General features: G+C 36.1%; 1 protein-coding gene across 1 annotated transcript in view; it reads left to right on the forward strand.

Annotated features, from left to right (window-relative positions):
* LOC127630830 (growth hormone receptor-like) overlaps nt 1–15,027 on the forward strand; it is a 47,138-nt gene that overhangs the window by 12,839 nt on the left and 19,272 nt on the right. Inside the window, exon 2 of the mRNA XM_052108640.1 lies at nt 740–849. Within this exon, the coding sequence (XP_051964600.1) occupies nt 756–849 (94 nt within the window). The 5' untranslated portion in view covers nt 740–755. The remainder of the gene's footprint in view (nt 1–739; nt 850–15,027) is intronic.

The raw sequence follows: 15,027 nt of genomic DNA on the forward strand, positions 1-15,027 counted from the left end.
TTACTTCAAACTTACTCTCTGTATCATAAGAATGTCACATCATAAGAAAGGATCGCATCATTTATATGTATAAATGTTTTCCATCTGAATGGACTAAATATTAAATGAAACAAATGACAATAAAATGCAAAGTAATCTCTTCAGTAATCAAAATACTTTTTGAATGTATTCTAACTACAAATTATATAAATTATAACTGTAGTGGAATACAGTTACTTATATTTTGTATTTTAAATACGTATTCCCGTTACATGTATTTCGTTACTTCCCAACCCTGTATATATATATAGTCTATTACTTTCTGAACTCTTTTAGATGGCTATTTTAGTTGTTTTTACAGTATTGAGCATGGTTTAGAGAAATATTGAAGTAGAACATTTGTGCCCAATGTTGGTTTCCTCTCAAACAAGTGCAATAATCCTCATGCAGGCTTAAAAGAAGTGTGGTCCCCCATGGATAATGAAAACCATCTTCAGCCTAGAAGAGCTGAGCATTTCAGAGGTTGTGTCTGGATGTTAATTGTGTGGTGTGTGTGTCCACGTATAGCATTTCACACTGACCAGCTAAAAATTAATGGTGGTCACAGCCAGTATGTTTCTTGTGGAGGAGTTGGAAAATAAATTGGAGGGAGTGAGGAGATGGCCCAGGGGGGCTGGGTTTTGCAGCTCAGTATTTCTCAAAGGGGTGTCATCCATGACTACCACTAATAATGATTTTTCTTTCCCTTTTTGCCACACAGGGAGACAGCTGAAGCTATGGCTTTCTCTATCTCTCTCAGTCTGCTCTACCTGGGCTTGCTGTGTGGGAGCGAACCGGTGTCTGCACGTGGATCCGAGCTGTTCGCACCAGGTACTGCTGTTAATACAATGACAACAACATTTGTCATATCACATTGCAGAGAGAAAAAAATTCATTAGCTAAATAAACTAGCTGTAAATGGCCTGGAGTTACAGATTGTAGCCATCTAAGAACAATAGTAAATTGGTATAGTTCACCCCAAAAAAATTACATTTTGTCAGAATTTACTCTAAAAAATATATATTATTATTTAGCACCATGAGAATAAAAGAACAATACAAGTATACAAAACAGAAGAGTAAAATATGCAGGAGAGATTTTTGAATCCCAATTTGGCTCTTTTGAATAACTCTTGATGTTAATGCTATACAAATATAGCACATTGGATCAGACATACAATTTTCAGAAAACAACATAAACAGCATTACACAAAGGCAGTTACTGTAACTAGCAGAATGCCCAAGCTCCTCTTTTCTATCTAATCAAAGTGTACATGACTATCCCTGGTCAGCATCCACTTTCATTATATGGAGAAGAGTAGCTTGGACAATCTGCTAAATATCTTCCTTTTTTGTTGCACAAAATAGTCATATGGGTTTTGATTTTGAACAATACAATGGTGTTTAAATGATAAAATAATGTTATTTTTTGGGTGAACTACTCCTTGAATATCTTAATTAGCCATGTTGTAAATGAGTGAATGTACAAAGATGGCTTTTATCAATGACAGCAGAAAACTGTAGATGTCTGTACCAGGCCATTATCAGAAAATCATTGGGCCTGTGTCAAGATTATTCACCTTTGAGCACACAGAAAGTTTTACTTTGGTCTAGTCAAACAATCCTTCAATAAATAGTTTTGTTTGAAAGTAAACACATTGACTGTGGTCATCCAAAGTCCAGGGACTGGATACAGTGGCACATATGGGTGATGGTGTGCCAATTCAGATGTCACCACTGCATGTAGCAAATCATTGATAAAAGACAGAATTGGGGAGAGGAAAGAATGATAATTATATCTTTGTAATTAGTCTTTCACAGGTTCAATTAATGACTTGGGTTAATGACCCAGTAGCTGCAACACAAGTTAGAGCAAAGACTTATTATTCTTAAATGTATTAAGATGATATATAACTACTGCTAAATAAATGTATTGCCTTATCACATCAGCTTTTTTTAACATTTTGTTTTATTTTAGTTGTGGGGCCATTTAGTATTAAAGGATAGTTTTCAGTGTTTTGGATTGTTTTGTCAATTGTGATGTGGAAAGTCAAGTCCACTGTATAATTTCATTAATATTTATGTTACTTTAAAGACCCCATGAAATCAAAATGGGAGTTTTTGTAGCTTTTAGTACATGCCAGATAGCGTTTAGGCATCTAGTTGGACATGCTAGTGGACTCTTAAAAGTTGATAAAATAATTTTTGGAAATATTCTGGGTTTTGATACACGTTAAGCTCAATCAACAGCATTTGTGGCATAATGTTGATTACCACAAAACATAATTTTGACTCGTCCCTCCTTTTCATTAAAACAAGCAAAAATCAAGCTTGCAGTGAGCCACTTAAGCTGTCGATTGAGCTTAAATTATATTGAACCTGGAATGTTCCAGTAACAGATACATATCCTATCCCTTAGGGTGAGCCCTGGCACCTTATGAAGAAAGCTAGTATTTCATATTATTCTTTCGGTCACTACTCAAAGCTCATGACCATAGATGAGGGTTGGAATGTACACAACTGGTAAATTGAGAGCTTTGTCTTCACACTCAGCAGCTACTTCACCTCTACAGTCTGGTACAGCAACTGCATTACTGCAGACGCTGCACCAATCCGCCTGTCGATCACACACTCCGAAGTTCCCTCACTCTTGAACAAGATCCCAAAATAATTGAACTCCTTCTATTGGGGCAGCTGCTCTCTCCCTACCCATCCACCATTTTCCGGTAGAGAACCATGGCCTCAGACTTGGAGGTTCTGACCCTCATCCCAACTGGTCCAGGAGAGGGCCCTAGTTTCTCTGTTACGGGCGAGGTCAATTCTCTTCCTGCTGGCCAGATCATAGGGGAGTTTTGGATCGCTCTTCATCTGGCCTCTTGCCGGGGACCAATTTGCCATGAGAGACCCTACCAGGAGCCAATGATCCAGACAACACAGTAGTGGTATCCCATACGCACTACTGTGTTGTCTGGATCCCCGCAGCATTCCCCACTGAACATCCCTTCTGGCCTGCCGGTTCCTGTCAGCTGAGTCTGGAGATCTGCGAGCTTACCAATCCTGAAAAGCCTCCTTTTTCAGCCTGACAGCTTCCTTCTCCACAGGTGTCCACCAGCGGGTTCTATGATTGTCACCCTGACAGGCACCAATGACCTTCCAGCCACAGCTCACAGCGGACTAAAACAGGTTCCACTCTAACTCCATGTCTCTAGCCTCCTCCAGGATGTGAGAAAATCTCAGGAGGTGGTGATTAAAAATGTTCTGGCCAGGTCTATCTGTCAGTTTCCACCGCCATCAGATCCAACTCACCACCAGGTTGTGATCGGTTGACAGCTCAGCTCCTCTTTTCACCCGTGTATCCAGAACAAGCGGCTGCAGGTTTGATGATATGACAGTAAAGTTGATCATCGACTTTTGGCCTAAGGTGCTCTGGTACCAAGTACACTTATGAAAAACATTATGTGTGAACATGGTGTTTGTTATGGCCAATCCATGACTGTGATGGATGTCCAATAACAGAGCACTACTCAGGTTCAGATCAGGCAGGCCGTTCCTCCCAATCACACTCCTGGTCTCCTTTAACTAGGACCAGTAAGCCACCATCCAGCAAGCATCTAGTAATACCTTAGCAACCACCTACAGTACCAACACCCTGGTAATACTCAAACTTGGACCACATATAAGATTAAGATTAGTTTTTCAGTTTTTCTTAAATGTGTCAGAAATAACCTGAACATCAGAGAAGGGTTAAAATATTGAGAGTGCGTTCACATTTTGTTGAAGTAATTTAGTCGCTTCCAGAGTTTTAGCATGCCAAGATGTTCAAATAAATTGTGGAAAGCGAGTTAAAAATTTACATTTCACATAAGACATAATCACATCTGTAACTTTAAGATGTATTAAGGCCTGTTCCAACCTTTCAATAGGTTAGGTTTCAACAGGCCTTATGAAATCTGGCCTGTGAGTGCTGGAGTTGATTACTGGAGTTTTCAACACCACATGAGTTCATCTTAATGTGCATGAGCTTACTCAACAAACTCAGGCATCGCACGCTAAAGAAAATGTTTCAGCCATGCCCCATAAAACACATCTATTCAAAGTTATTCTGAGGACAGGCTGCAGTTTGACTGAGAACAGCATTATGGATCTTGAGTTATTCCTTCTGACAGGAGCCATATTTGTGTAGTATTTTGCTAGGCAGGTCTGGCAAACATGACTCTTCAATTTTTGGCTGGAATTTCAAAGTCATGAGTATGCCTTTTGGAGGCGAGTGTGAGTTGGCACGGACGGAGCCAGCTGTTTTAAGACTGCACTGTCAAACCGATGTGTGCATGTTGATATGTCTCTAATAAATCATGTACACATGGAAGTGCTACCGCCTGGCTACAAGTGTTCTTCTACTTGGCACAACACAGCATTAATGATAGTACTGGAATGAGAAGGCTGCTAATTTGAAGTATTAACAACATGCAGATTAGTTTTGCTTTAATAATGGCTCTTGTGTAATTGAGAAATGTAATGTCCTCTAGTCAAAGGATTGTGACATTAGGACTACATGTGCATGCACTATTACTCAAGTACTCAAGGTGTTATTGAGGTTATTAGCTCTTTTCTGAATTCTCTCATTAGCTCTTAAGAGATCTATGTAGTTCTAAGTGTCTTAACTACTTGTGCCCAAATACATATGGGGCTACTGTATATGTAATAATCAGGCAGAGCAACACTGTGGTTGATGTGCAGGCCTCAGAAAGCATAAAATATCTGTGTGCAAATGGCTGGTAATAAAATCAGCAGTTACTGCTGCTCTGCCCTATCCAATTTCAGAATAAGAGGGTATTGTGGCTCTGATGGTGAATGATCTGAGCTGCTGTCTCAAGAAGTGTGTGAGCCATAAACTGCTACAGATAGCGTAATCCTGATGTATTAACGTGTCCATGAGCAAGGCTAGGTTGCTTCAAGGGGATCCTCTAAATTAATGAATAAATAAACAAACATCAGTGCCAAAGATTTCACAGCAATTTGTGTATGCATGAAAATATTCTGAAACGTGTGCAGATTCATGGAAGTCTGTAGTTCCACGCACTAAAAATATTTCCAGTGGGGAGAAAGCCACCATACCACTAAGGCTATGTTTTCTGCAAAGCATGTTGTTTTGTGTTTAAAAGCCTAGTGATTATGTCGGCTTGTTGATTCCTTTTTTTGTTTGGTTTCTGTACTGCACCCATCATGTGAAGTGTTATTATTGTTAATTAAATGTAAAACAAAAAGTGAAATAGTTTTGTTAACTGAAATAAAAATGTACATAATTGGAAAAACTGAAAGAACTGAAACCAAGAGTAAATGTATAATATATATATATATATATATATATATATATATATATATATATATATATATATATATATATATATATATATATATATATATAAAATATATTGGTTCAATCCAAATGATGCATCCAAGCCTTTGTTAGTAATTAAAAAATATCACTTTAGAAATAGTATCATGGCTTGTGCTGTTTCTACCAAGTTATTGGATAAACAAGTGTGTGTGTGTGTGTGTGTGTGTGTGTGTGTGTGTGTGTGTGTGTGTGTGTGTGTGTGTGTGTGTGTGTGTGTGTGTGTGTGTGTGTGTGTGTGTGTGAGAGAGAGTGAGTGAGTGAGAGAGAGAGTGAGAGAGATGGAGCATGTGGTATCACCTGTTGCCACTCCCAAGCAGAGATGCTGTCAGCTTTCTGAAGATAAGCTTTTTCAGTAAAAAAAAATAGCCATCCAAACTGGGGTATTTCTCCCTATTCCATGGTAGCCGGTGCGCAATAGTCATTCACTATGGAAACCGCAGTCTCTTCCACCATTTTGAACAGTATGTACTCTCCAATGTGGAAAGTTCGGTAAGAGGTAAGCACCTTGAGTTTAATTAATCAGTCTGTTGTGTCTCTCAGCCTTGATGAGTCGTAATGCTGAAGTTGTTAGTTTAAAGCCGTTTAAAGCTATTTTCTATCTTTAGTAGTGTAGTAGTAATACGAGCGATCACGTAGTGCTGTTGTTTGTAAACACTGACTGATGCTGACTTATTCATATCACTTAACTGGCTCATATTACACACAAAAATGATCTTTTGCCACCACCTGATGGCTAACATATGCAATGTCAACAAATTATATGTAAAGAAACATATACAGTAGTCCTTAACACATCTGCATTGCCTTTACACTTTAGCTTAGAACAGCACGAAAACAAGCGGAGTGATAAACACAGTGAAGCGTTCGAGTGATGATGGTGTCAGACCATCAGTACTCATGGAACGTTTCACGTCCAATCAGATTCGAGGACCAGAACTAACTGTTTTATATATATACACAGTATTATTTACAAAAATATTATTATATCTAAACTGAAAATACAAACAGACATACAATTTTCAGAAAACAACATAAACAGCATTACACAAAGGCAGTTACTGTAACTAGCAGAATGCCCAAGCTCCTCTTTTCTATCTAATCAAAGTGTACATGACGATCCCTGGTCAGCATCCACTTTCATTATATGGAGAAGAGTAGCTTGGGAAATCTGCTAAATAACATACAGTAATTTGGGAAACTGAACAAACTAGCATACGGTAATTTGGGAAACTGAAACTAAACTAAAATGCTAAATGACTCCAAAACTAAAACAAAATATTAATATGACATTTTTATTTAATTTTTATAACTAAACTAATATCAAAATAAAAATATAGTTGGTAAAACTGAAACTAACTAAAATACTAAATTATGGAGGATTAAACCTGCAAATATGATAAATCAACAAATAAAAAAATTATAAATCCACATATTTGTGCATAAAGACATATAAATAATGTGCGAAGAGATATACAAATAATTTACTAAATACATTAAGAAATAAATGCTCTCATAATTGCAAAAATAATACAATATAAAACATAAATAAATGGTTGAGGAAATGCAACATTGAAAGTTGATTTTTAATTGTATATTTCTTTAATAGTTTACATTTATTTCTTTATGTAGTTCAACATTAAATTTTTCCAATGATGCATCTTTCTATGGTGGTAGCAGTGAGTTACATTGTGGTATGGGAAATGCACCACAGGGCAGTTAGCAGGTTTGACGTGGATCACTCAATAGTTTGGCTGTGATGCTTGAACTGCTGTTGATATCCTTTCATTTAACATGTTGTACGAAGGAAAAATAAATACAGAACATAAATGAATGATTAAAGAAATGTAGAACTAAAAATCAAATTTGCAATTTCACAATCATTTATTTAAGTTTGGTATTGTATTATTTTTGTATTGATGGGTGCCTTTTTATTTATTTTATTTATCTCCTCACACATTCAAATTTATATATCTATTTATGCACAAATATGTGTACTTTTTATATATTTATTGCTTTATAATTTTTGCACATTTCATCCTAAATATTAAATGTAAATGTATCCTAAATGTATCCTAAACTATAATAAAACATTTAAAAAATGTAAATAAAATAAAGTAAATAAAGTTCATTTTAAGTAAAATTAAAATGACTATGAATTAATTTTAGTTTTAGTACATAGTATATTAAAATTTGTATAGTATAAAACTAAAAATTTAATGACAGCAGCCCTAAACCACTAAAGATAAAACCAAAATATAAAATACAAATACTGAAAAACTAAACCAAAACTAAACGGCATAGAGTGATAACTAATGAAAGCTAAAGTAATTGAAAGGACAAAATATATATATATATATATATATATATTATACAAATTTAACTAAATATTCAAAAACATAAAATAATTCTGCTCTCAAGATACCCTCAGGGAGTCGTTTCAGACACAGGCGGAGCCCGTTTGGATTGTCGTTTATTTACACTAGGCAGCAGGGTGAAATCAGAGAGAAGCTGAATTGAGAGGGCTTGCTCTCTTTAAGACATATATAGAAAGTAGAACAGTGTAGGACAGCAAAGAGCTTGACGTTTCATAAGGCAGTGGTTGGCTCCCTCTTTGTTCTGCAAAACAGTGTCCAATTGCCAAATGGAAAGCAGAGATGACCACCGGGCTGTTCACATGAAACTTTTTCCAATGCACCACAAGAGTGTGGCCATAAAACCATTCCTCTCTATCTGAAGCCATATTTAAATCCTCTGTGGTAAACTTGTGTGCAGAATCTGCATTTTGGTTGGTGAAAATATGAGGTGAAAATGTTAAATGTTTTGTAGATAGATTTTGAGGTATAGTGCTGTGAAATTGTTGTCTGTGTTTATGAACAAAACTATAACAGTAAGTAATTTAGCAAGAGAGCATCTCCAGTCAGTTGAATATGTGATAGCTGTACTTAAACATCTCAACACTTTCTTTGTTATTAAGAGGCAAATCCCAATGATGAAATGATTTAGTAGATTATCTACCGTAATGGTCTTGTTATTATGGCATTAGGAAGGATTATGGTCATTATCGCAGATAATTTGAATTCCATTCAACATAAATCTGCTGTAATTCTGCTTGTGGGTCTAGATTTGTGTTCATTGGACATCAAGGATGGGTTACATTAATGATGGACTTACACTGGGATGTTCAGAGCCTCATTTGTGGAATTCTGTCATCATTTTCTCGCCCTGATGTTATTCCAAAGCCACAGGACTTTCTTTCTATCGTGGAACACAAAAGGAGAGATTTTGTGACTATTCACTCTTTTCCATGCAATTATTACTGTACAATCAATGGGTATCGAAGCATTGTAGTTTAAAAAAGGATGCAAAAGCACCGTAAAAGTTTCATAAACATGGTCCATACCACTTGTGTGCTATAGTCCAAAGTCTTCTTAGCAGTGTGACATTTTGAATGTAATTTAAGTTGTTATTGATCCACTCTACCTTGAAATGTTCATGGGATAAGTAATTTATAGTACATATCTCTGCAATTAATTCGTTTATCTGGTTCACAAAACCGAATGATTCTCAAGTTGGATTAATTATTCCTTCAAGTCTCACTGCACATGTTTGACATTACATTTGAAACAGCATTCACGTGGTAGAAAATGCAGAAAGTCATTTATCCAGCATTATCTGACATTGATGCTTCTGCCTGTGGTGGATTTTAACCTCATATTCTGCATAATGTGTATTCAAGTACTTCCCCCTCTACATTGTCTGGACACTGGAGTTTGGGTTAAGTGAACACTTGCACAGTATTGAGTTTCACTCCTCCTCCTCCCGCCTTTTTGTAGACTGTGTGTGTGTGTGTGTTTGTGTTCTTGACAGTTATTTTTAACACCAGTTTACATTCTGCTCTGAGTGTCCTGTGACTTTGGTTGACCTTTTCGTTTTATCTTCAAGACTCTTTCCTCTCACACCACTCTCTTTCTCACTTACTCTACTAATTTCTTGCCTCAGCAGTCTGATATTTCCCCTTTTAGGCCTTTGAGGATTCATGATTTCCATCTGGTATTGACACTTAAATTGGTTTTGTTCCGTTCGATACCACAATGCAGTGAATGGAGACAAATGCAGGCATACAAATGCAAAAGAGTGTAATAAATTAGAGTTTACAAAAGAAAGAGTTGGCATTGGCTAGTAAATTATTTTACTCATCACACTTTTACGAAATATAAGCGTTATGCAACGGGAAACTGAAAAAGATATTATGCAAATCGAAAAGGGGGCATCTTACATATACGTATAGGTTCACACAATATAGTATTCGAGATTGTATATATTATTTTATATTTAACTTTTTTTTTAATCACACATGCTTTTTGAAGTACAAATTTCACATTCTATCAATTTATATGATGTCATGAAATTGCATTTTTTTTATAATGAGGCAAGCTGTTGTCACGGTTTAAATATTTATGAAAATTTGTAACAAAATATTCACATGATTGGTACCTAATAATGAAAATAGAATTACACATATAACATTTTTTTTATAATTATATTATAAAAATAATAATTTAAGTGCTACTACATCAAAAATACTTTGCAAAATCTTTTTTTATCAATCCTTTGCATAGATGCGGCACAAGCCTGTTTGTTATATTCTTTAATATTTAGTGTTTTCTGAAGTTTAAATATTTCATAATGTATGATTGTGTCTTTAACTTTTTCCCCGCCAAACACGGAATTTTCCGGGTTTCCGTGTTATACGGTAAGGAAGACCCCTGCGCATGTTTTGAAAGAGTACGCAACTCTTTGATCAAAGAAACAGACTGCGATCGTCTCAAACATGAAGAAATGGAGTATTGAGAAGCTCAAAATATCAGCCATAAACATGCCTTTTTATCAGCTTTTTGTCTGAAATGTTGTTTTTTGACAAAACCGACCTCTGTTCAAGTCGCAATAAAAAAAGAACAAATGAAGATAAAATAAACTCTTTTTTTTTTGCCTAAAAGCAGAGGCTCAGATCTTTATTGTGATATATAGCATCTTCATATATTCATGGAAGAAAATATTCTGCGGGCCATTAAATTTTAGCGAAAATCGTCAAAAACCCTGGCGGTGGCTGGCAACTTTTTTTTAAAAACGCTGGCGGGGAAAGAGTTAAATATTTATGTGTTTACACATTTATTACACTTAGAGCATTATTACAGTTTGTATATATTTATATTAAGTTTGCATTGTTATGTATAACAAGTGCTAAATTGGTACTGTCTCTTTAAGAGAACCGGCAGCTCTGCGAGCACATGATTCCGGTTAAATGAGTGCAGCGCACAGTAATGAGAGAGAAGTTGCATGGTAGTTTTTCTCTTATCCATGCAATGGATGATTATAATTAATGTTTCGTTATTACTTTTTGATCAACAACTGACTGTAAATAACAGAAAGGATTTGTGACATGAAATTAAAATGAAGTGTATTTGGACACACAATACACAGAAAGAAGCAAATGGAAAATGTTACTTATATAATGTGCATTGACTTATGGTTACAAATATACTGTATGTTCTCAAGTACAAATCTATATGCTGTTGTGTTTTGCAACACTTTATCTATCTTTACCCTCCAACAGATATCTAACAGGCATGCTACTGGTCTGTATACATGCTGTAAAACAGAATGTTGTGAAAATAGTCTGTGGAAACGTTTAACCAAAAGAGTTGACATCATTAAATGCAATGTAATCATGGCATATCATGGCTCAACTAAAGCTATGTAATGGTGATCCATGATAACCCAGGACCCACTGCAGCCAAATAAGGAAAATTTCCTTCTGAGAGTGTGCTCACAAGACACAGCACACATTAAAAGACGAGGCTAAATCCAGCTATTTGCAAGCTTCTTATTTAGTAAAAGGATCACAGTGCTTAAGTACTCTTCTTTGCTATATACAACTCAATCTCTGGCAAATAAAATGTGAATATTTACTCAGCAGTTGCTTATAACAGATATATTTTTGTTGCTTAGTGCACAATTTTGTTGCGTGTTTGAGGGATTTACTCGCAGTGTAGAGGGCTGCAATAACCCCAAAAAGTATTTGGACACTTAAGTCACACTAAAAATGAACATAATTCATTAGATGCAGTGATTCTAATCCTTTTCTAACATAACTTGTTGTGCCGTTTTTACAATTACTTTAACCAACAGGTCTAAAGGTGATTTTAGACCAGTTGGTTAAAGCATGAAGTCAGTTCCCCTCAAGTTTGCACAGGTGCACTAAAGTCACAAGTGTAGTTCATTACATTAACTAGGGCATGTTCCACTAACTTTAACATCCAGAGAGTGTCCAAATACATTTGGTGTTTAATTGTGAACTTAAATTATTGTTTTATCATTTAAAACCTCACAAACATTGTCAGATGTTTTGTTTTGTTTTTTTTTGTGCTATCTTTTTTATTTTTATTAATGCCACTTGGTTTGATGTTGTGTTATGTAATGCAACAACATTCATACATTTGTAAGTGTGGCTTAAGTGTCCAGATTCGTTTTGGGCCCACTGTTCACAAAATATCTGTGATGCAGTAACCTTCTCCCTGTATTCTAGAAATGTTGGTGTCCAGGATTGTTGACCTCTGAGTTAAAAATGTGAGCTGTGCTGGCTCTTGCTCTATTTCTCTGTTTCTTTGCTCCTCCCTCCATTACCTTTCCCTTCCTTGCCCCCCTTTAAGCATAATGTATTTTTTTTTAAAGTCTAAGGACAGAAGTTGGTGAATGTGCAGAACACACAAATGTCTGTATATATAGTATATTAGAGCTGTCAAAAGTTCTACTTGTTTTAATTTTATCACATCCAATTAATTATTTGTATTAATTGTAATGAAGCAAATTTCAGTATTTGCTAGAGGAAAAAAAACTAATAAAGATTTTTCAATATAAAGTAATAATAATAATTAGAAATATATTATATATAATTAATATAATAATTCAGATAATTGAAATACATTACGTTATTGTAGTAGATAAGTAAAGCATTCATTTAGACGATACAAAAAATGGCTGTAGAAGTCAATATAGGATATTGTTTGGTTTATTTCTGTGTAATTGAACATAAGCCTATTACTCCACACGTGGCATGGGAGGGACATTGGGGAGAGGGAGAGCGGTAAGGCTCATCACCTGGCTCATAATTGTCTCTAACACCTGTCTCTCATTATAGTAATGGTGGAAGGAGACTTAAAAGGCACGCCACAGTATCAGAGGAGAGAAAGTGACCAGTGAGTTAAAACTCGCAGAGAGAAAGAGTTTTGTTATTGTTTCTGTTTTGACAGTAACCATCAACTGTGGACTGTTTATTTATTAAAAGGACTTTACTTTGAACCTGCTTCGTTGTCTCTCCTGACTCCTCCATTGCCCACAGACCAAGATCCTTTTACATCACAGTAATCCATTTTGCAAATGATTTTGTCAGTCTTTCTGAAAGAGATACCAAACATGCAATCCCAGATGTGTATGAATTTCTTTCTTCTGCAGAACACAAAGATGAACACAAACTCAATATTTAAGTAATTCTTTACCAACAATCTACCCCTTTGACCAGCCCCAACCATTTGGTGGCTGAGTGTCAAATTGAGTGTCACTTCCACATCAGAATGTGGAAGCGAAAGTGTAGATTTTCAGTAAAAAAGGACTTAATATTGATCTGATCTCACCTATCATATTGCTTTAGAAGATATGGATTTAACCACTGGTGTCTTATGGATTACTTGCACCCTTTATGTCCTTTTTGGACTTTCAGAGTTCTGGTCACCATTCACTTGCATTGGAAAGACCAACTGAGTTTAAATATTCTACTAAAAGTCATAATTTGTATTCTACAAAATAAAGAAAGTCATACACATCTGGGATTGCAAGAGGGTGAGTAAATGATGAGAGAATTTTAATTTTTGGGTGAACATTCCCTTGAAGTAGAAATGGCTGTTCTCACAGGATGTTCCTGTGTCTGTCTGGGCTAGATTTGTTGGTCTGTGTACACATGCGTCAGCCAGATGCTTTTGGAGCAACACTGTGGTTGTCTCACATTTCATTGGTTTTCAGTGTCTCTAGCCATAAATGCCCTGTTTTAGGAGGCTGTGTCATTTTAAATGTACTGTATATATATATATTTATTAAGGTTGTCAATTTAGCGTTTTACTTCAGTTATTTAAACTATAAATTAAATAACAATGTTATTCCATTAAAAACTCTATTAATCATATCACTTGACTGTATGTAATGTCTGCATTGTTCTCAACTCCAGCTGCACATGCAACAAGCAGATGTACAGGCAACAAACCAACAGCTGTTCAAAGACAGCTGGTCGGAGCAGAGTGAAGGGGTCTCGAGATGTTTAAACACTACAGTTTAAGTCAGAAGTTTACATACACTTAGACTGAAGTCATTAAAAAAAAAATGTTAACCACTCCACAGATTTCATATTAGCAAACTATAGTTTTGGGTAGTTGTTTAGGACATTTACTTTGTGCAGGACACAAGTAATTTTTCCAACAATTGTTTACAGATGGATTGTTTCACATTTAATTGACTATATCACAATTCTAGTGGGTCAGAAGTTTACATAAAATAAGTTAACTGTGCCTTTAAGCAGCTTGGAAAATTCCAGAAAATGATATCAAGCCTTTAGACAATCAGCCAATTAGCTTCTTATTGGAGGTGTACTGAATTGGATGTGTACCTGTGGATGCATTTTAAGGCTTACCTTCAAACTGAGAGCCTCTTTGCTTCACATCATGGGAAAATTAAAATAAATTAGCCAAGACCTCTTCAAAAACAATTGTGGACCTCCACAAGTCTGGTTCATTCTTGGGAAAAATTTACAAATGCCTGAAGTTACCACGTTCATCTGTACAACCTATTGTATTTTATGAACACCATGGGACCATGCAGCCATTATACTGCTCAAGAAAGAGATGCATTCTGTCTCCTAGAGATGAACATACTTTGGTGTGAAAAGTGCAAATCAATCCCAGAACAACAGCAAAGGACCTTGTGAAGATATCGACCTAACCTGAAAGTCTGCTCAGCAAGGAAGAAGCCACTGCTCCAAAACAGCCATAGAAAGCCAGACTACAGTTTGTAAGTGCACATGGGGATAAAGATCTTACATTTTGGGGAAATGTTCTCTGGTCTAATGAAACTAAATTTGAACTGTTTGGCCATAATGACCATCATTATGTTGGAAGGAAAAAGGGTGAGGGTTACAAGCCAAAGAACATCATCCCAACCGTGAAGCATGGGGGTGGCAGCATCATGTTGTTGGGGTGCTTTGCTGCTGGAAGGACTGGTTCACTTCACAAATTAGATGGCATCATGAGGAAGGAAACTGATGTGGATATATTGAAGCAACATCTCAAGACATCAGCCAGGAAGTTAAAGCTCGGTCGCAAATGGGTCTTCCAAATGGACAATTACCCCAAGCATACCTCCAAAGTTGTGGCAAAATGGCTTAAGGACAGCAAAAACAAAGTATTGGAGTGTCCATCACAAAGCCCTGACATCAATCTGATAAAAAAGCATGTGCGAGCAATGAGGCCGACAAACCTGACTCCGTTACACCAGTTCTGTCTGGAGGAA

Source organism: Xyrauchen texanus, chromosome 37 (assembly GCF_025860055.1).
Source record: "Xyrauchen texanus isolate HMW12.3.18 chromosome 37, RBS_HiC_50CHRs, whole genome shotgun sequence".
Classification (NCBI taxonomy): domain Eukaryota; kingdom Metazoa; phylum Chordata; class Actinopteri; order Cypriniformes; family Catostomidae; genus Xyrauchen; species Xyrauchen texanus.